The 22,435-nt window shown below is 47.8% G+C and overlaps 5 protein-coding genes across 5 annotated transcripts; 2 read left to right on the forward strand and 3 right to left on the reverse strand.

The window, feature by feature from the left end:
• Nucleotides 1-51: 51 nt before the first annotated feature.
• Nucleotides 52-1,137, reverse strand: HER10_EVM0003973 (fatty acid hydroxylase; the record flags this gene model as incomplete). Its single annotated transcript, XM_035473633.1, has 1 exon — nt 52-1,137. One exon carries the CDS (start codon nt 1,135-1,137, stop codon nt 52-54), a length of 1,086 nt encoding a protein of 361 aa, XP_035332450.1.
• A 1,651-nt stretch (nt 1,138-2,788) lies between these two features.
• Nucleotides 2,789-3,992, reverse strand: HER10_EVM0004238 (uncharacterized protein; the record flags this gene model as incomplete). The annotated part of the gene is made up of 4 exons (XM_035473890.1): nt 3,576-3,992; nt 3,303-3,518; nt 2,954-3,250; nt 2,789-2,895 (listed from the first exon to the last, which is right to left on the reverse strand). Exons 1-4 carry the CDS (start codon nt 3,676-3,678, stop codon nt 2,789-2,791), a joined length of 723 nt encoding a protein of 240 aa, XP_035332479.1. The 5' UTR covers nt 3,679-3,992.
• A 3,413-nt stretch (nt 3,993-7,405) lies between these two features.
• On the reverse strand, nt 7,406-8,106 carry HER10_EVM0012051 (uncharacterized protein; the record flags this gene model as incomplete). Its single annotated transcript, XM_035481455.1, has 3 exons — nt 7,406-7,483; nt 7,566-7,865; nt 7,927-8,106. 3 exons carry the CDS (start codon nt 8,104-8,106, stop codon nt 7,406-7,408), a joined length of 558 nt encoding a protein of 185 aa, XP_035333454.1.
• A 6,632-nt stretch (nt 8,107-14,738) lies between these two features.
• Nucleotides 14,739-15,376, forward strand: HER10_EVM0003765 (uncharacterized protein; the record flags this gene model as incomplete). The annotated part of the gene is made up of 2 exons (XM_035473429.1): nt 14,739-14,860; nt 14,915-15,376. Exons 1-2 carry the CDS (start codon nt 14,828-14,830, stop codon nt 15,374-15,376), a joined length of 495 nt encoding a protein of 164 aa, XP_035332421.1. The 5' UTR covers nt 14,739-14,827.
• Nucleotides 15,377-16,808: 1,432 nt separating this feature from the next.
• Nucleotides 16,809-20,034, forward strand: HER10_EVM0003236 (potassium transport protein 1; the record flags this gene model as incomplete). The annotated part of the gene is made up of 4 exons (XM_035472920.1): nt 16,809-18,249; nt 18,312-18,436; nt 18,498-19,263; nt 19,970-20,034. 4 exons carry the CDS (start codon nt 16,809-16,811, stop codon nt 20,032-20,034), a joined length of 2,397 nt encoding a protein of 798 aa, XP_035332374.1.
• Between the last annotated feature and the right edge of the window lie 2,401 nt (nt 20,035-22,435).

Raw genomic sequence — 22,435 nt, forward strand, 5'->3', positions numbered from 1 at the left:
CACAGTGAAACCAAAGGATCCGTCTAATTCTTGGAGTCGCTGCCTCTATTCTCACAAAAGTGGAATGACAGCTGTGTTCGTGTAGTCTGCCGAATCAGCAGCGCATTCGATTCTGTCCATGCACGTTCCGAAAATACGATCCCACAATCGAGTGTGCTTGCCGTAGTTACCGCTAGTCTTCCAGCCTTTCCGATGATGGAGATCATGATCCTCAAGCACCAACTCGCAGTTGAAAAACTGAAGCGGCCATGCGAAAGGTGTCGGAGTTGTAGCATAAAGTCGCAGCCCGCTATGCCCCGTCAATTCAGTGAAAATGACATATTCCTGACAGAACCACCATTCGTAAAAGCCCATTGGCAGCCCTACGAGCTTGAGCGTCGCCCACGTCAAGAAAGGGATACCAGCGATGTCCCAGAACTCTTGTTCACTGTCCGCGAAAAGTGTAAGAAGAGGATTTGGGTGTTTCGTAAGGTGGTGTGTCTTGTGGTACTTCCACAACGAGTCGACCTCGTGCATAAGTCGGTGATACCAATAAAACCAAAAATCCAAGACAACACCGTAGAGACCAATCTCGAGAGGAAGAATCATCCAATTTATTGTGGCTGGAGCCTCGTTCGAACGATACGAGAGAATCACAGCCATCATCGATCGAAATGTGGCAGTAGATATGAGTGACTCGAGGACTGTTTTGACACTTTTGTCGGGGACCCCGTCGCGTTCGTGTTTGTCGCCATCAAGGAATCCGTAGCGTTGGCCGAGACCGCGCATGGTATTGATTTGGTGGATGGCGACAGCCTTTATCGCTACGCTGTAGAATACGAAAGCCGCTACCGGGTGAACGTTATATCCAGTCAAGGATACAAAACCTTGATGAAGTAGGAGAGGTATTGTTGCGTGTAGCAGTATCCACCGATGGAACTGCCAGTGCGGAACATAAGGCACTGATTCGGCTTTGGAGTGGACGGGTGCAGGTCTGTCAAGCTCGTCATGGTATAGTCCTAGGCGTTCGATGATCCAGTGACCGATCTTCCACGTACGTTTGTCGCTGCGACGCCAGGTTGACCTCATAGGATCTTTGCTTTCGACCCTAATGGTCTGGCCTTGGCTCGCCGTAATTGTCGTGAGAGTAGAAGACATACTACAGGTTATTCATGAGAGGTGCCTAAAGGTTGATGGCAATGAGTATCTAACCAATCCATCATTCTCACCCAGATAGGCGATCTACAATCACAATATATATAGTTTCATCTTATGATGATCCTCGGCACTACCACATTCACGTGTTTCACCCCCACATTGAAATAAGCTCGGACAACACGTCAGACCCTTATGTAGTATTGACAGGACTGCTCCTGTCGACACCTGATTGAAGGTCCATTGCGCTTGGATCAGAGTCGACATCTTGGTGTTAGGTAGGTACAGAAATGCTTGTTTCATATGGTTCCGAGGCTCAGTGTGGCTATGCGAAGCTATGCGACGCATCACATCCAAGCCGAGTCGATCAAAAGCCGAGGCTATCGAAGATCGGCATCATTCGATGTGAGAGTCTCTTTGACTCGTCCATGTGCGAGCTGAACGCTATGGGCGCTGTCGAAGTCAAAGCACATGAGCCGCGACAAAAGATGTACCTTGGCCCATGGGCTAGACCAGAGCAAGCAGAAAAAAGCTTTCAGGGACCTTTCATCTAATTATCAGAAAATATATCACGGATGAGATTAGTCCATCCCGCCGAATGATCGATTCTCCGTCACATGTTGGTCTAAGTTGGCCCTGCGTTGGCCCTGCGTTGGCAGAGACAAGGGACCGAACCATTTGGAGGACATACACATAATGTAGCTTGTAGTGTAAAACCCCAAATAAGGATCGCCTAGGCCATGTGCAAAATGTTGGGAACATCAAGAACACTGGCATTCTGGTCACATGCGCATGAACACTGGCGGGTCGATTCTCTTGACACACTAAGTGGGAATGCATCGCAAGGAGCCTGTTGGATCATAAGCCTCTATGGCGGACACGGTCGAGGTAAATCATACGCATTAAAGCATTATCCTTGCTGGTGCCAATGTGTGTACTCAACAAATCGTGACAGCATGACGTATGGATGGCTGAAATTAGACCGAATGAGTCAGGTTCTAGTTATGTTTGTGCTACCCCCTTTCTGTCTCTCACTTCCTCTCTCCCACACTCGAAGAAAAAGATTAAAGCCACGCAGGACCTGATGTCTTGTACGCTATTTCTCACGTCAAAATTTGCCGTGAACTGTAATAAGTCAATTTCCAAGTGGCTAAGCATTCCAATCGGAGCCATGAACGCAATTCTACGTGCTGCATCTGGAACGGAACCTAGGTAGATGATGCTCTGCACATGGGTCCCTCAATGTTAACCTGACATGGACTCTTCCTTGCAATATAAGAGGCAAAGCTCTTGTTTGTAAGACAAAGTCTTTGCTGCTGGGGTATTGTTCCAGGCCCAAGCCTTGGGGTTTCCAGTCGACATATTTACATACGTTGTGTTGACTTCTCAATTACTACGGTTCTAGGATATTCAATACACAAATCAGAGTAGAAATAAATCCGCCAACGATTAAATTTGAACGCATGTAACGCACTGAGTCACGAGAGCTTTTTCTTGATTGCGTATCCAGCTTAGAGTAGCAAGGTTCATAGACCGAGGTCGTTATGTGAAATCGCATTTCGGGATAGATCTACGTATGCGGATAAGGAGGTTTACACATCGTTTTAGCAGGTTCTAGCATTACCCACCAGCTGCAATGATGGAAGATATTGAACTAGACACTTGCAGCTGCCACTTTAGCAACTAAGCCCAGGATTCCTGCTGCAGTGATTGGCGAGCTTGCCCTTGAGAACCCCTCCCGAAACGGCAGACGTTCTTGCGCTGAGGATTATGTGTAAGTATACGAACCATGGCAACGAGACGGCAAGATTGGACATACTGAACAAAACCTTCACCCATTCGGTATTGGCGTTTCCATCCTCCAGATTTCCAAAAACAGAGAGATAGAGAGCTGTTTCAATGAAGCTGAATTGAGTACCATCGGCCGTTAGGTTGAAGGCAGGGTTAGCAGCAGCAGCGGCTTGCAGACGCGTGACCCTCGCCTTAGCAGCTGTTGGGATGCTGATAGTAGTGTTTGTAAAGGCGACCGCTACTGATTCCCAAATTTCTCTATTGAAAGAGTGGTTGTCGCCAAAGTAAATGTCGTTGCGACTTAGACTACCGTCGTGTTCGATGACTGCCACTGACTTTAGGGTATGCACACAATGTTAAGGTCCGATTTGACTCACTGCCATGGGTGTTGAGATCGTCCAGGTTAAATGTCGCGTTGTTGCCAGTCGTGGACGTGAGGAGAGCCTTTTGTCCCACTAAAGTGGTAGCAGCAGGATCCAGATTAACGGCTGCCGTAAAGCCGGCAATGAGGTCTGCAAGAGAGACATTCAAGCCGCTACGGGGGAGGTATCCGTGGTTGGCAAGAGTGTTCACCATTGGACAAGGGCTACGACCTGAGACGTGTCAGCAGGAGCTTCATATCAAACTATTTATCTGATTGTGAGTATTACGATCGGCGGGAGTAGGCGCAAACCAATCATTGGACCCACGTCTGACAGCGAATGCGTCCGCTGCGAAAGCGAGAGAGAGAATGAATGTGGATTTGACAAGCATGATTGGCAAAATGAGAGACAGCGAGGGATAAAGAAGGCAAAAAGGAGTGGCGCGTAGAGGAGGTGCAACAAGAGCAACACTTCGAGCTTGAAAAGCTGCGTTCAACTAGCCGGGTGGCCGACCATAGATAAGTCTTTCTCTTGTCTTCTTCCCAGACTAGGGATCAAGTAAGCATTGTGGTCCCTGAAGTTCTTTTGTCAAGGTGATCAACTTGACGCGATTCCATATTCGTACGTAAGGCCGCGTCGAGTACCAGAACGAGCTTACAGCTGCGAGATACGAAATTGACTCTGACCCCTGTGTTCTTCTTGAGGGAACCCCACGATGGAAGATGTTCCCGATCAGGGGGCCTGTGCCGAGACCCTAGCTTCAGCGGGGAAGCTCGGAACCGTTTTTTGAGTGAGACCGACCAATGAACAAGCCTCAAAAGTCAGCATATGTGCAACGATGGCCTCGGTAAAATCGGAATAACCTGTTTTCGGGCTTTCACCGAAAGAATGGCACAATGTCCATGCTCTAGCACGGAAGAGACATGCCGCCGGTGTATCGTATCGATGCATTCTGAGGGATCTGTGCGTAGGCGGACCGAGCTGAAGTTGCATTGGCCTAATCCCATGGGTGTATAACACAGTTTGCCTGTCATAGGCTCGGCCCGCAATGCTTATAGGGACCATCTGAAACTCTATTAAAGTACAAATTCAAGAAGATAATGTCAATCTCACAACGGAGTCAGATTCGTTCAACTTTGAATATCATAGTGGTATAATGCCGGCCGTCACTCCTATCTCCGTAAGGTATCTCTAAGCGCATTGTCGTGATATCTATGCCGTGTCCACGACGGGCCATCTAACTTGTATAGAGGAAAGTATTCGTCATTATCGCATTGCATCAAGCCCACTTCGAAAAAGTCATGTCGGCGTATCGGTCATTTACCTCTTCAGAAAAGTCCAATCAGGTCGGACATCTCCCTTGGAATTCCTCTCATGTCATACGACTTTCCAGACTCGGCCGCTTGGTAGAAGAAGAACCGCGATTATGCTGATATCGTTGAGTTTTCAGAGCAATAAGAAAACCGACGAAGCGGACTTGTTTTTTCCAGTACGAAGTACCTAGTACATAGTCTAGGGTTGCAAGGCTCACGTGATGCTGAGCGTGTACTCTTCTTCCCATAAAGATTCATACGGGACGTAGAAGAGAACCAAAGGAGGAAATGATCCCTGAGGGCAAATTGAACAGATTTGATACTCAAGGTAACCAAGACTGTTGGAAACAATGGCAAGCTGCCAGGAGGATGCGGAAACGCACGGCAAAAGAGCGATTCATGTGCTCTTTGCAGGCGACACACAGCTTCCCGTATTTACAATTGGGGAATGTTTAGTTCTCACTCTCGCGTATGAACATAAAGGCTGAAATCAAGTAGGCTTTGGGGATGAACACTCAGCATTGCCTTACGTTTCTTCCAACCCCACCAGACCACACGGGTCGATGTACCTTGAGTGAAGTTGTCTGGCACAATCTCACAGTATGCCGCTAACAGGAACATACTTCATAGATAAATGTATCGCCACTATGCCTCTGGAGCCCGTATCTATACTAGTAAACAGGTAGTATTCCGATCATAAAAGCTGTCACATATAAGCAAGAACCACCATTTCCCGCCAAAGTTTGAGTTTAAGTCAAACCCCCCACTTCCCGGCACCCCCCTGTTTCTGGCACCCACAAAAACGCGAAAATCCACCACAACGCAATGCCCACCCCCAACCTCCTTTTATCACAACATTTTCAATTCGAGTCCAAATGGGCTCATTTTTTGCACATACCTTCTTCTATATCTAATGCCTCAATATACCGAAGATCAGCTTCGTCAGGCTCTCGAGGACATCTCAAACGGCAAGAGTCAAAAGAGAGCCTCATTGGAGTATGGGATACCACGATCAACCCTCCAACTACGTCTCCAAGGTGGTCAGACTAGGAAAGTGGCTTTTGCTGACTGGCAGAGGCTGTCTCCTGACCAGGAGAGTAAGCTGGCACAATGGGTTCGCATTCAGGCTTCGCTGGGCCTCGCACCAACGCACCAACAGGTGAAGGAATTCGCAGAGCGAGTTCTGGCTGCTGCTGGGGATACCAAACCATTAGGAAAAGGCTGGATCTATGCCTTCGTGAGAAGGAACCCTATCATTAAGGTTCAGAGAAGTCGTTCCATCGATTCTAGACGCGTTAATGGGGCATCTACTGAGGTCATTAGGAACTGGTTTAAGTTCCTTGCTATCCCTGAGATCAAGGACATCAAACCAGCCAACAGATATAATATGGATGAGACTGGCATCCTCGAGGGTCAGGAGCTAATGGGTTAGTGCTGGGCATGGCTGAGACGACGTCTGTTCGCAAAAACAACCTGGGTCGAGGGCATGGGTCTCTATCATTGAGTGTATCTCAGCCTTGGGTAGGGCACTTCGTCCTCTTATCATTTTCAAGGGAAGACGGTCCAACAACAGTGGTTTCCATTACATCTGGTTCCATACGATGGGTGGGAGTTTACAGCAACAGATAATGGCTGGACTACAGACTTAACTGCCATTGAATGGTTAGAGAAGGTGTTTATCCCACAGACTATGCCCGAGGCTGAGGGCGAGGCTCGACTGTTGATTGTGGATGGGCATGGGAGTCATACGACGACAGACTTCATGTGGAATTGCTATATTAACAATATCCATTTACTGTTCTTACCACCACACTCCTCATGTCCTCCAGCCACTTGACCAGTCTGTCTTCAGCCCTGTTAAGTCAGCCTATCGGAAGGAGCTCGGTTACTTGTCTCAATGGAACGACTCTACCATTATAGGTAAAAGGAACTTCCTGGACTGTTACCAGAAGGCTCGACTTGCTGGTCTATCAGTCTCGAACATCAGAAGTGGTTGGAAGTGGACTGGTCTACACCCTGTAGCGATGGTTAAGCCCTGATGAACCCTATGGTATTACCTGAGCCTTCTGCTAAGCCCACCACACCCAAACCAACCAGTCGGGGCAAAAAGCGATGCCATAATGGTCAACAAACTACCCTGTTGAGCCATGGGATTCTGCTTCCTCTGCAGTGGTCTGGTCGACACCCAGGAAGCTGGCAGAGCTCAGCGGTCAACTGCACTTATACACCCAACTCGACAATGATACCAGCACTCAACGGCTGCTGTTCAGGAAGGTGAAAAAGGCTTCAGAGCAGGCCTGGCAACTGGCAGCTGCCCAGCAGCAGCTGGCTCACCTGAGGCTCAAGTTACCAACGCTGCAGTTAGGAAGAGGAAGACTGTTCAGATCGATCCCAACACGAAGTTTGCGAACATCAGGGATATCCATCGGGCTCAAATCGAAGCGGGTGAAAAGGAGGTTATTACGGCTGAATCCAGCGACTCTGAAAGCGACTCTGAATGCCCTAGTGAGGCTGGCAGTTGTATTGTAGTGGGTGTGGTTGAGGATCAATAGTTAATAGTAATGAGGAGGTTGGGTTGTGATCCCATCGTTTTTGTGGGTGCCAGAAACAGGGGGGTGCCAGGAAGTGGGGGGTTTGACTTATTTGGTTCACTATAGTTAGCCGGGCAGTTGCTAGGTAGGTAATGTACATATGTCATTACAAGCCCGCATGGCCGAACCCCGGTTGAATACTCCCAGTTTGCTCCCGCTTGATCCAAGCCTCCTTTCAGCATACCTGATCCTGGTTAAGGGCTTGTGCATAGCCCTAAGACTCCGTTTTACGTAGAGACTGGAACTCGGCAGGTACGGCGTCGGCATCGGCACCAGTGTTGGCAATCTTCTCCTGGAGTGAGGGCAAATAGGTCAGCATCTCGTCTGAGTCTCATGCATACAGTGATCTTTTTGGAGAGTTCAAGTCAACTCACCAGCTCCTGAAGTTTCTCATCCGTCAGGCCGACAATGTCATACTCAGTGCCGTCTGCGAGGCCGAGTGTATCAGGTTTGACGACAGCCTCGCATTTCCCGGCACCGGGCTGCTCAGTGGGGCAAGACTCGTCGACAGCCCGCTTGCGGTTGAGAAACCAGTATTGCCCACCCGTGCGGTCGCCGCGCGTCGTGTAAGGCAGACAGACGGTTGTGCTCCCACCAGAATCGCGCTGGCCCCCAAAGAATGAGCAACCACCGCCCGTGTATGCCTCTGTGCGAATGCGCCAGTTGCTTGGAATCTGTGCTCGACACTCATTAGTTCCGACAATTTTGCTGGCAAGACAAAAGGCTTTCACTTACGGCAACCACAGCAATGCTAGATCTGCCGCTGCTTGCCGAGCTACTGAAAGAGCAGCACACGTTAGGGTTGATGTTGGTACAAGCGACTGAACCTCCAGCGCAGTTGTCACCAACGTGAGCCCTAATGTCGATAGCTGACGCGGTGGCCGCGAAGACTACGAGAAGCGATGAGAAGTACATAAGTCAAACCCCCCACTTCCCGGCACCCCCCTGTTTCTGGCACCCACAAAAACGCGAAAATCCACCACAACGCAATGCCCACCCCCAACCTCCTTTTATCACAACATTTTCAATTCGAGTCCAAATGGGCTCATTTTTTGCACATACCTTCTTCTATATCTAATGCCTCAATATACCGAAGATCAGCTTCGTCAGGCTCTCGAGGACATCTCAAACGGCAAGAGTCAAAAGAGAGCCTCATTGAGTATGGGATACCACGATCAACCCTCCAACTACGTCTCCAAGGTGGTCAGACTAGGAAAGTGGCTTTTGCTGACTGGCAGAGGCTGTCTCCTGACCAGGAGAGTAAGCTGGCACAATGGGTTCGCATTCAGGCTCGCTGGGCTCGCACCAACGCACCAACAGGTGAAGGAATTCGCAGAGCGAGTTCTGGCTGCTGCTGGGGATACCAAACCATTAGAAAAGGCTGGATCTATGCCTTCGTGAGAAGGAACCCTATCATTAAGGTTCAGAGAAGTCGTTCCATCGATTCTAGACGCGTTAATGGGGCATCTACTGAGGTCATTAGGAACTGGTTTAAGTTCCTTGCTATCCCTGAGATCAAGGACATCAAACCAGCCAACAGATATAATATGGATGAGACTGGCATCCTCGAGGGTCAGGGAGCTAATGGGTTAGTGCTGGGCATGGCTGAGACGACGTCTGTTCGCAAGAAACAACCTGGGTCGAGGGCATGGGTCTCTATCATTGAGTGTATCTCAGCCTTGGGTAGGGCACTTCGTCCTCTTATCATTTTCAAGGAAGACGGTCCAACAACAGTGGTTTCCATTACATCTGGTTCCATACGATGGGTGGAGTTTACAGCAACAGATAATGGCTGGACTACAGACTTAACTGCCATTGAATGGTTAGAGAAGGTGTTTATCCCACAGACTATGCCCGAGGCTGAGGGCGAGGCTCGACTGTTGATTGTGGATGGGCATGGGAGTCATACGACGACAGACTTCATGTGGAATTGCTATATTAACAATATCCATTTACTGTTCTTACCACCACACCTCTCATGTCCTCCAGCCACTTGACCAGTCTGTCTTCAGCCCTGTTAAGTCAGCCTATCGGAAGGAGCTCGGTTACTTGTCTCAATGGAACGACTCTACCATTATAGGTAAAAGGAACTTCCTGGACTGTTACCAGAAGGCTCGACTTGCTGGTCTATCAGTCTCGAACATCAGAAGTGGTTGGAAGTGGACTGGTCTACACCCTGTAGCGATGGTTAAGCCCCTGATGAACCCTATGGTATTACCTGAGCCTTCTGCTTCCACCACACCCAAACCAACCAGTCGGGGCAAAAGCGATGCCATAATGGTCAACAAACTACCCCTGTTGAGCCATGGGATTCTGCTTCCTCTGCAGTGGTCTGGTCGACACCCAGCTGGCAGAGCTCAGCGGTCAACTGCACTTATACACCCAACTCGACAATGATACCAGCACTCAACGGCTGCTGTTCAGGAAGGTGAAAAAGGCTTCACAGAGCAGGCCTGGCAACTGGCAGTTGCCCAGCAGCAGCTGGCTCACCTGAGGCTCAAGTTACCAACGCTGCAGTTAGAAGAGGAAGACTGTTCAGATCGATCCCAACACGAAGTTTGCGAACATCAGGGATATCCATCGGGCTCAAATCGAAGCGGGTGAAAAGGAGGTTATTACGGCTGAATCCAGCGACTCTGAATGCCCTAGTGAGGCTGGCAGTTGTTGTTGTGGGTGTGGTTGAGGATCAATAGTTAATAGTAATGAGGAGGTTTTGTGATCCCATCGTTTTTGTGGGTGCCAGAAACAGGGGGGTGCCAGGAAGTGGGGGGTTTGACTTATTGAGTGCGAGTGGTGCTGGTGTTTGTCAGGATACTGCTAAGTTTGAATGAGGAGAGGTTGATGGTGAAGAAGAAAAAAAATAACCATTATTGAGGAGGAAGTGACCTCGTTTTATACCCCTTCTTTCCCAAGTTGTCCGTGCTATGAGCTCTATCGTCTTGAACAAGAGGAAGAGTTGCTGATGACTGCTCAGAGTCATGATACGGTGCCCCGTCCTGTGCCGTCTTACTACATCGCAGATGGGGCGCCAGTCGCTAGCTGCCATCAGTCTAAAGTATCCTATGCATATCTAGACAGCAGATGAGGGCATCGCCACCGCCCCCGTAAAACTCTCTTTACTGCTCGCGGGCGTTTCCCCCATCGGCATCGAGTGAAAGCGTTAGCCTAAGAGATTCTTCATGCCGTGCTATTATCATCACCATCTTGAGTGAGGTCTCTCAAAATCTATCTTGCTGATTCGCATATCGCAATGACTGTCCTCAACTACTATCAATTTGTGCGCGCCGTCCGGCAAGTGCCCGGCGGATAGGACGAGCTCGGAAGGCCCGTTCGTGCAAGACATGCCTCCAGTCTGCCCGCTTCTTGGCATTGATCCTTGAAGCATTGTCCTGCAAGTTTACAATAAACTGCCTTTTTGGGTGCCTATAGCGCTTACGCCGAGGAAACTTTCGTAGCCTCTCTTTCTTACAACGGCTTGCCCAGGCGCATACGATGTGACATTGCAGATAATGGATTGCTAGGCTGAAGTAAATCCCGCAGTTTCTGCGCCCGACGCCATACTAAAGTGTCATAATAAAGCGACAAAAAAGTGAAAGTCTCCCCTTCATCCAGCTTACTATGGCTAGTCCAGCCAGTTTGAGTGAATAAATTCCTCTGAATGAATCCTATCAAGAGAAGTAAGCGGTTGATAGGTCAAAAACCTTTTCGAAGTGAGCTTGAGCCTTGGCGGACTACTATGCGGGGTGGTTCAATAGATCGAAGCGGGTTTTCTTAACCAGTAAGACATGACAAACAAAGAATGCCCCACAGGAATACTTGGAGTTGAACTTGATTGGTTGATTCAGTCCTTTCTACCCGGCTATGAGCGGCTTGTTGGACAATCATCTCCGAGTTCCGGTCCTTCACCTTGACTTGCCTTTCCATTTGCCTGACCCTCATGTACCTCACATAGACTCCAACATACTCCGGGTGACCTCAGAGACAAGGCGATGTCGAGTCTTGGTGCCTGGCATTGTGGTTCAGTGTGCATGTTCTCCCCATAACGTTCAGTGTTATTTGAGTTGAGACTAAATTTTGAATCATCTTCAGACTTCTGATCTGTTCTATGATTTCAATGTTTATTGCGGCTGTCTTGAGTTAATTTGATGCGACCGGAAGGCTACCTTGTATTACTGGAGTGCTTCCGTGGTCCTGGCGTCAAAGCAGTCGAAACCCAAGGTGTTGCAGCAGGATGGGCAACGATCTAGCTCGCTGACGCTGGGGCATCCCATGTCATCTCGTTGATCACTCGGCAGAGGAAAAGGGCAGTCCTGGACGCCTCATATTCGAAGTTCCCCATGATCTGTAGGAAGCGGCGATCTGGCCAGGATGGCGGTTGCCGCGAATTGGTCTCTGGACACATCTTCCTAGACATCCACGGTGTCACCCAGCGAGGACTCAATTAGTCCACGAGCCTGTCTTACTGGACATGTGTTCTTCACATGTTACAGATAGATTGATGATCACTTCCACTTCGTGCCATCTGCCAATGCAGCTCATGGGGACTAAGACCTCTTCCAATTCTAGCTCATAATGTACTTGCGTACCTTGTCATCTATTTGCCTAGAGGGATCTTGTTGAAAACGTAACCCATGCTCTTCCTTCACTCCTTATGAGTAATCGATAGGCTCAACATTTTGATAGTATTTTTGTCCAGATGTAGCCCTGTAGAGGGGACAGAGTCCAGACCAGTCTTGACGCTTGCCTTTCGCAAGTCCATGATGGGTCCATCGGATAGCATACTAAGTCCTTCGAGTGTTTGGCCTTGCCTTACATGAAAGAAAAGAAACAACGCTGTGTTTGATGATTAGTCTTCGAATAGTCTGGCAGCACAGGCCTCGGGGTAGGGTGCTTACCGACAAGCCATTGCGTCAGCAGAGGTTTTTAAACGAGGTGATATTTCCAGCCAGTTCTATTCAAGGCAATGGGGTTGACTTGGTTATTATGTATTAGTGCGGTGCCATTCATCATGTGGGACACACCAACGCCCTTTTGTCACCCGTGAAAGGGCAAAGTTTTGACTTCGTAGCCTGAGTGGCCAATATGGGTCTTCTACAGGACGACCAGAAACATGAAGCTTACGAAAGGATAAAGGCGTTACGCCAAAAGTATGGAATCCATTGAAAACGGAAATCAAGCCAATACGCCGGTGCCGAGTTGGGAAGAATGGCTTTGTTCGAATGCGGCTAACAGGCCAGTCCAAACGCAGAACGAAACCAATATGCCTCCGATTGCAATGAGCTAAAGGACCCGAAGACCTAAATGGCTCACGGGAATTGCGCGTGAACAAGCGAGAAACCAACTTTAGATAGTAAAAATGCCATTGATTAAAGTTTGGGTATCAAGTTTTGTTATTCTAATTATTTCGAGAACAAGGAAAGAATGAAGTATGAGATCAGTACGGATCCTCCAATCTGTGACATTAATGCTATGTAGAGGACGAGAAGGAGTCGTTTTCTGTCGATGGGCACTTCCAGACCTGCGTGTACGAGCGGGTGTCAATATTGGATGGCCGCCACAAGAATGAAAAGTTTAGGGATACTGTACTTAGCCGCTTCCCGCTCTATCACGGCTGTTAAATGCAATGATCGATACCAATCATTTTGAAAAGTTCAGGTTGAACTCTACTATCTCCCGTATCTTTGACCGTATTTGAACTGCCTACTGGTCATAACACTAATCTTCCCACCAAATAGCTTCATCTCTAAGTATCCTATCAACGCGTTAATAGCTCTTTATATCGCTATCATGCAAAATACAACCCAATGGTTCTTGCCTGCAGAGCTTGCTCTCTTCCTACTGCTTCGAGAGGTTTCGAGAGCTCACTGCAACAAGAAGTCTTCACGTTTTAATAAAACTCATCAAGAACGCGGTAGAAAAGTTACGGTATGCTACAGGCGCAAGGCAGAGATCTGCAGAAACTTTTACTTCTGGAGATCCCACACCGATAGTTGGGGTGTTGCCTATGCGCTCTCAAGCTCTGAGCGATCCCGGCTCATCTACCGTTACGACAGAGCGCGAATTTAGAGCAAGGCTTCCTCGAAGTGCTAGAAACACGCTTGGTCTAGGTGAGCCCCTTCAACAACTCAATAGCCGCGCTTATACTCGTGCCGCTGGAGAACCCTCCAAATAATCCCTGCTGGCGTGCTAAAAGCCTGGCGACTTCCTTTCCCTGATCTTCAGTGACTTGAATGTAGCCGTCGACAGGGACATTCGTCAGATAGATCAGGTCAGTCATCACATGGCTTCCTCCCTGATTAGGTAGGATGCACTGGTTGAGAAACAAGCTAATTAACCAAGACAGCTGCTCCGTGAAGCTCGGCAGTGAAGCATTTGCTGGACGGTTTCAACGCCTCGAGTCGTTTTGTCACCAGCAGACGTGCCTCCCAAGCCGACGTAATCTACGAACCCATCAAGATTACCTACCATTGCTTTGTTCCCAAAGATCCGTCCCAGTTCCGTCGTAATGGGACAGCCAATTTCCATCGCGGGTAAACTACTTGTCGGCACGCAAAGCCCTGAGCCCGATTTCGACCTGTTTCGCTTTTCTTTTCACAGGTTGCAGATAAGGCCCCGAAACCTGTCTAGGTACCGAGTCTAGCATCTGGTCAATGAGTACAACCTCAGCGCCCAATGCGGCCATCTTACGAGCATGTTCAACAGAGTTTCCTTTGTACACAATAGCGACGAATCTATAGCCTTCGTTGGCGCAAACGATCGAGAGTCTTAGTACCCGTGTTGATCCTCGTAAGCTCAGCAATTGGCAAGCGTGGCTTGAGTATGTCCAACCTCTCCGCTTCTTCTATGATGCCGACCGCGATACGGCCCTTCATCGAATCACCATGGTCCAGTCCCGATAGCCAATTTCAGCAAAAATTGTTCCATCGAGGCCGAGGGCAGACGTGATTCGATCTAGGCGCACGAGACATTTGCGGCCGAAAGCGTCTGCCGCCGAATTAAGAATTGTCCGTGTTGTAGGTTATTGTTAGGGTTAAGCGGAAGTATGATGAATGGCCCAGGGAGAAAGACTACAGCGGGATTCTTATTAAAAAGGCAACTGTTTTTGCGCAGAGCTGAGATTAAAGCTACTTTCTTTTGTCTTTTTTTCTCTAAAGAGCCGGATCCCGCCCAATTTCAAGTTTTCGGCGCCAGTCGAGGCGGAACTTCTTGACTTAGGGGGACCTAATAGGGACTTGAAATTTCTTAATGAAAAAGATATAAACCTTGTTTGATTGGCTTCTGTCCCGCGGGTCACTATTATGCCCATAGCATACAGTAATCGAAGGATGTCAAGAAGCCCACTAATAATCGTCAACCGATCTTAGCGCCCTGACGATATACGGGGCCCGTATGTGTTAAGAAGGGCGCGCCCCACAGGCCTGGAAGAAGGGCGCGCCTTACATGCAAGCAGCGCGTACTCGTCATCTCTCTAGGAAGGACTTTAGATATAAAAAAATATACACGAATTAACTTGCAGTAAGCCTCTGTGGCCTGTTTCAATTGAAGGATTATTTCCTAAAGATTGTTCGTTGCCTTTGCCCTGCACCACTTTCTGCACCTCTCCTTGCGCCCATTCCTGGTATCGAATAGTAGAATCATGGTCAAGCTTGAATTTTTCGCGGTGGATCATGTAAGTCTCTTTGTGTTTCCATCCGAAAGCAACGGCACTCAGTGTTCATTTTAGTGGCTCGCGGAGCGATCAACGTCAACCCGCCACAACCTTGCTCATACCTCAGCGCATCCGGCATCTATCTCAGATCTTGAAGCTATTCCCGGCCAAGAAAACTGCGACGACTTCCTCTCCTCTTTTCGATCTCAACCTCTTGATTATCCCGCAGATTTCTCCGGTCTCGCCTCCTTGCGATCCAAAATTGCAAACCTCTATTCGGAGGACTTGCCCTTTGGAAACGTGTTGACCACTGCCAGCGGGTCTCTTGCCAATTTCATCGTCTTCTATGCTTTGATTGGACCTGGAGATCATGTCATCATACCTTCTCCTGGCTATCCTCAGCTGCAGGCTGTCCCTGGTTCGTTGGGTGCAGAAGTAAGCTTCTGGAAGGCCAATCCCCAAAACGAGTGGAACTTCGACTTTGATGAGCTGGAGGGACTTATCAAATCGAATACCAAAATGATAGTCATCAAGTGAGTTTCCCTCGATTTGAGAGAGAGGCACAGAGTTGGGCTAATACTTGGTATTACACCGAAGCAATCCTCTCAATCCTCTGGGCACCGTTCTCTCTGAGGCGGCACTGCGTAAAATCATCGACATAGCCCGAAAGCACTCTATCATTGTCTTCAGCGACGAGATTTACCGGCCAATTTTCTACCCATCATCTTCTTCTAGCGAAAGTCGAACACCGCCTTCCATCATCTCCCTAGGCTATGAAAAAACCGTCGCAACCAGTGCATTGTCAAAAAGCTATTCTCTTGCGGGAATTCGCATCGGCTGGCTTGCGTCGGCAAGCCAAGACATCATTGATCTTTGTGTTAATGCTCGTGCTTATTGCCTCATCGCCACAAGTCAATTAGACGAACATGTCGCAGAGTTTGCGCTGGATCCAAAACGCTCTGCTTCCATCGTTGAGCAGAATATTTCGCAAGCAGAGCGGAACAAACTCATCGTGCAGGCCTTTATTGACCATCATTCGGATGTGTGCAGTTGGGTGGCACCGGTAGGAGCGGCCTTGGGATTCATGAAATTCACGCGAGGGGACAGACTTGTGGACGATTTGTCCTTGTGCAAAGTACTTCATGAGGAGGAAGGGGTCCTCTTAGTTCCAGGAACCTGCTTTGGGAAGGAATACGCAGGATGGGTCCGCATTGGTCTTGGCATGCCATCTCAACGGCTTAGAGACGGCTTGGAGGTTGTCTCAAGGTTCATTTCGAATGGCTACAGCAAAATACCCCTGGCTTCAATCGGATGAAGAGGGGAATTTCAACGGGTTTTGACCCAGATGAATGCCAAGCGAATGCATGTAATTTGGCTAGATCACAATATCCTGGCGTTTTCATTTCTATCGGTCGCAACGTCTTCACTTCTGAAGGGGGTCAGTATCGACCTATTGAATATGAACACACGGCACAGGCAATGCCCAGTCGCACAGAAGGAGTATACGAATTTCTACACGAGGCACTGGCTCACTGTAGAGGATAGGAAAAAAGATGCCATTGACAGCTCTTGAAGAAGAGACACAATTTACCAGGATGGTTCGTATAATTAGTATGAAACGGTGAGCTTGTCCAGTAATAATACCCAATAGGTGGTGCGTTGAGCCCTGTCCACGGGTAATGAGCTGTTCTTAAAACGGGTGGGCCCGGGATAGGCCGCCCCTGCAGACTGCCAACCGGATACGATTCCAGAGCAGGCATCATTGCGCATGAGTCGATCAGGGGGAAGTGCAACGCTTCCACTTTAGCTGCCGACCAAACTTCTCACCTGCAAGGTCAACCCTTTCTTTTTCTCCTATCAAGTGACGACAACCTCTCATGACAAAGTTAGTCCTGAGCTTGCTCCTGTCTTTGTCCGCTCGCGTCACTTACGCAAACCATCACTGCCCTCGGAGCGAGTATCGATAACGATGGCATGGCAACTTTGGGAGAAGTTCAAGGCCGACCATCCCGCCACGGCGGACTACATGTCCGAAATATGCGCTGCCGTCCGTCCATACCTGCCTCCGGTCAACTTCATCACAGCCCACTACGCCTACTTCATATGCACTGGGCTTATCTTTGCCGGCATCTTTCACGGGCTTTCGCACTCGGCTAATAGCGTTAGCTTTATTGACAGCCTTTTCCTCGTCATCTCTGCCTTTACCACATCCGGACTCAACACAGTGGACATCAGCAAACTCACTACCGCCCAGCAGGCTATCATTGCCTTGATGATGGTTCTTGGCAGTCCTGTATTTGTCTCCATTTTCACCATTTGGCTCCGTGCTCGCGTTTTTGAGAAGCGTTTCGAGGACATCGTCGAGGCCGAACGAAACAGGAGGATCAAGAAGACTGGCGCCATAGTCGGCATGGCTGGAGCCATGATTGGCCTTCCTGTGATGTCATCCTTTAAGGGGTCTAAGCGGAAGCAAAAGAAGGATAGACACGAGCGGCAGGCTGAGGCTGATGCCTTCCAGCTGACGGGATCGACGTCCCACGAGAAGGGCCATGGCCGGAGCCATAGCCAGACAACCCAGCAAGGGTCTGGACCATCCGGCATGCTGGAACCTATCGAAGAAGGCCAAAGGCTCGGCTTCTCCACTAGCTTCACCGAGCCGCTCTCGCCCAAATCGAATGCTGCTGCTAGGCGGAGGCCTTTCAGTCGTGACGACAGTCGCCAGTCCGTTTCAGAAAGCTTCGATTTCAAGACTTTCATCCACGAGAACAAGAAGTCCGTCGGCAGGAACGGCCAGTTCTTTGACCTCACAGAAGAACAGCGCGAATACCTAGGTGGAGTGGAATATCGTGCCCTCAAGATTCTGTTTACCATTGTCTGCATCTACTTTATACTCTGGCAGCTCCTTGGGGCCATCACGCTCGGCGCCTGGTCGTACGTGCACAGCCAAAGTATAACAGCCGTAAACGCTCAAAACTCCTGGTGGGCTGGCATTTTTCTAGCCATCTCTTCATTCAATAATGCTGGGATGACGCTCCTCGACGCAGGCGTGACAGCCTTTGACAATGATGCCTTCGTCTTAACTATTGTTACCATCCTTTCTCTAGCTGGAAACGCTGCGTTTCCTGCGTTTCTCAGAGCCACTGTTTACTTCTGCAGTTTGGTCTTGAAAGTCTCTGTTGATAGCGACGAATACCTTGTCTGGAAGGAAGCTTTCGACTTCATCCTGAAGTACCCTCGTCGTTTGTACATGATGATGTTTCCTACCAAGGCCAATCTGGTGTTTGTCACAATGTTCAGCACCATTGCTGTTATGGACTGGGTCCTGTTATTGGTTCTCAGCATTGGCAACTCTGCTATCGAGGCATACCCGGTTGGAAAGCGAGTCGGGCTGGCCCTGTTTCAGGCACTAAGTAAGTCATGAGGACGATGCCGTTCCATTATAGAGATTGGCTGACTTTCTTTTTGCGTATAGGCATTCCTTCCTCAGGCTTCGCAGTTGTTTCTGTGTCAAGCCTCTATTTCGACGTTCTTGTCCTATGGGTCATCGTAATGTACATTTCCGCGTACCCGGAGATCATCGTCATGCGAAATTCAAATGTCAGTGGCATTACTCCTTTGGTCTAGTCGAGACTTGCGCTTATCACTAACTCAATTCAAGGTATACGAAGAACGGTCACTCGGGATTTACACCACGCAACCTGAAAAGTCCGAGGAGTCGAACTCAACTCTAGACGAGTCGGCAGAGGAGCTCCTGCCAACCTTTGAGCCCCTCCTATCTCGACCAACGTCTGGCCATACCCTTGGCCTAGAAAAATCAGCAGTCTCAGCAGTAGGCGCTTCACAAGATAAGTCGGGCATTTCCACGAAGCCTATTAAGAAAATAGCCGCCATCGGCCGGCGTGGCACCTCCTTTGTGGGCAAGCAGATCCAGAGTAGGATGAATAACTTCCAAGGTGTGGGCGTAACGGCGAGGCCGCGGCTGAAGCGGTCTGCTGCTATCAACTTCAACGACCCAAACGAGGCGTCGGAATCTACCTCGACGTTCGAAGGCCACGTCAGCCTCGTGTCGCAGCACCTTCGAGGACAGCTGTCACACGATATCTGGGCCATTGCGTTTTCGCTATTCTTAATCACACTTATTGAGACGTCTCATTCAATCGCGGACCCACGATCCTATAGCGTATTCAACTTCCTGTTCGAAATTGTCTCGGGATACACCAACATCGGACTATCTATGGGATTGCCGAATTACTCATTCAGCTTCGTGGGCGGCTGGTACACGGGCTCAAAGCTGGTAATGATTATAATGATGATTCGTGGTAGGCACAGGGGCCTGCCGGTCGCGCTGGACCATGCCGTGAAGCTGCCAGGCTGGGACAATGTTAGGAAACAGAACGAGGACGCGGAGATTAGACGAACTTTAAGCAAGAGTCGAACTACGTTACAATTTTAGATCTCATCCTATAATCGTTATTGTATATTAATATCATAACTCTGCAAAGGAATATCGAAGTTAATCGGGTTCCCAATTTCCAGGTATGCCCAAGACATGTCGTCCATATCGTTACACAGATCAGACATAGTAGGCGTGGAAGCCCAGTATACAGTGGTAGAATGATTGGTACCCAAATTGACCACTCCATGTTGGTCTTGTTGCGTTGTCGTCCTGCTTTCAGAGCCAAGTGTCTCATTGCCCATGTCGTGTTGTTGCTGTTGTGCGACATTGGCAAACCCACCATGCGACTGTACCCGATTCAAATGAATGAACTCTAAGCTGGATAGTTCCGCCAAGCCTGTGGATAATCTACGTGAAAGAGCTGCGACAATGTCCGCCGATGCCCACTTTTGACGCAGGATCTGTAGAACGCCGCACGCAGTGTCGAAGTCATCGCGGGCATCCTCTCGTTCGGCTTCCAGACGGCTATATCTCAGCTGCTGGTAAGATACCGAAAGAGCGAGAGACACAGCATACACAATAGTCGGAAAGGGATGGAGTGCATTGAGGCGCTGCGGGTCACGCATGTGTCTGATGATTTGAATTGCGGAGAGCTGTTGTCTAAGCCTCGATGGTGTTGGGGCTGGCAGTATTGAAATTGCTTTGAGCCGGTGAGAGATAATCGCCGTCGACAGCCAAAACACGCGAAGAGTGGCTGGGTCAAAGTAACAAAAGTCAGCAACTCGTTTGTAGATATTAGCACGGTGGTTCAAGCCAAGAAATGACAATGCCTCATTTCTTCCACTGATCCACTCGCCTAAAGACCTCTGCGCTTCTTTCGCGGACTTATGATTTAGGGTTTCCGTCTTGGACCGTTTTTTTTTTTAAAGAAAAATTGACATACCAATAAACGATGGGGGGAGAGACCAGCCGTTGGACTCGCTCACGATCTGCTCGAAGCAGGGATACTCGCTATCGAGGCCGGTGATAGACGCAGGATTGGTAGGTCGGTAAAGAGCGATGGCCTGTGAAAGAATTGTGGTGATCTTGAAGAGGATGTCAAAAGCCACCGACCCGGACTGTTCCGGGGTGAGTGGTTTAATGGCTATATCGACATCGGCGAGAAAACACGGCCTTGAATGCATTGAGGAGTTCAATCTGTCGAGTATCCACAAGCACCAGAACACGCGCCTCATCTCGTAGCCATCGTCGACCGGCCGGCAGAGGTGCAAAGCGATGCTCTGTGCCGCGTGGATTGCCTGGGCAACAAATCCCGACGCCTGTTCAGCACCCTCGGGTCCTTCGTGATGGAGTGATAATAAACCCATAATTCTGATGACTGTGATTTTGCGCAAATGGCTCAGATTGTGCACACTAGATATCAAGGACGCGTGGAGGCGACTGCAAAATTGTCTTGTCGACAATGGCATATTGCCGGCGTTGCGAAGCTTTAGGTGTCGTTCGGCAGCCAATGACTTCGCAGCGACAAGGCAAACAGCATGTGCGAGCGTTGCTGGTAGAGTGCCCTTTGCCAGACATTGACGATACTCTCTTTCGTTCAGCAATGGTAGAATTGGTTGAATGTTATCGAAGTAGATATCGGAGAGCTTGACAATGATATCGAAATCAAGGATGTCGGAGTCGGCAAGCCCCTCTGATTTGCTCGTTTTAGAATTGCTCGGAGAGGGCTGTCGTACATCATCCTTAAGACACCTGGTCTCGGGACGTGGCTGAACCCAGATGCCTACGATTTCGGCGGGCAGGTCTTGCTGCTGCCCGTAGTATTTCCCGTCATCTAATAGTCTGGCCTCCGGGTCCAGGTCACCAATGAAGCGCGGAATGCTTGGTCCCTCCTCGATCAAAGGCAGTGCGGGCGTCTTAACTGGCTGCGTAGTACGTGATGAGGTTAAATACGCAGAAGTATGCGTGCTTGCGGTTCTCGGCACCGAGGAGAGGTCGACGTCGGTATCGGAATCGGGTACTCGCCCATCGTCTGTCACGCTTGTCGACATTTGTATCGCAGGCACCTCTTGTCGCATTCCTAGGCTATCAATATAGGCCCAAAGGGTTAGGCTTAAAAGGATTTTTAAAATCTATAAATCTCAAATGCGCACCCAGCCAGCCTTTCACTTACTAATAGCGAGCAAAAGAATCGTTTAATTTTTTTTTTTAAATTTATAAATCTTAAATATATACCTAGCTAGCCTTTTACTTATTAATAGTAAGTAAAAGAATTATTTAATTTTTTTTTTTTAAATTTATAAATCTTAAATACGTACTTAGCTAGCCTTTTACTTATTAATAGTAAGTAAAAGAATTATTTAATTTTTTTAAATTTATAAATCTTAAATACGTACTTAGCTAGCCTTTTATTTATTAATAATAAGTAAAAAATCGTTTAATTTTTTTTTAAAATTTATAAATCTTAAATACGTACTTAGCTAGCTTTTTACTTACTAGTAATAAATAAAGAATAATTAACCCCATATTCTACTTAACTTTAATTATATTTTTACCTTAATCCCTTAATAAACAAAAATAATAATAAATTTATTACTTTCTATTTCGATTTTCCTTTTAAATTTATTATAAAGCTTTTATTATTTCTAAGTTCTTATTTATTAAAATCCTATTTATAATACTAACCTTTACTATATTATATAAATTTTATATAAATAGTACCCTCTTCGCTAATAAATCGTAAATTAACTCTATTTTTTTCTTTTTAATAAACTAATATTCCCTTGTTCTTTCCTAGCTCGTAATTATTTATATTACGAATTAATATTTTAATAAAAATATTAAAATACCTAATTTTAATATATTAATTAAGATTTTTATGGCTATAAATTAATAGATTATATTTAAAAGCCTTGCTCTTTTTCTAAGCCTAACTTTTTATAAAATAGCTCGCTAAATAATTATTAATACCCTTCTCTTAGCTAGTTATAAAACCGTATTTTTATAAAAACTTTATAACTATAGTACTTCAGGCCTTCCTATAATAAAAGCTCTTTTAAATTAATCTATTTCCTTTAAAGTTTATACTATTATATATATATACGGATTTAAATAGAAGCTATTTTTACCTTAGTAAACATATTTATAATATTCCCTTACTATTTTATTAAAAAGCTAATTATAGGTATTTTAATTTAATA

Source organism: Colletotrichum scovillei (assembly GCF_011075155.1).
Source record: "Colletotrichum scovillei strain TJNH1 chromosome Unknown Contig00006, whole genome shotgun sequence".
Lineage (NCBI taxonomy): Eukaryota > Fungi > Ascomycota > Sordariomycetes > Glomerellales > Glomerellaceae > Colletotrichum > Colletotrichum scovillei.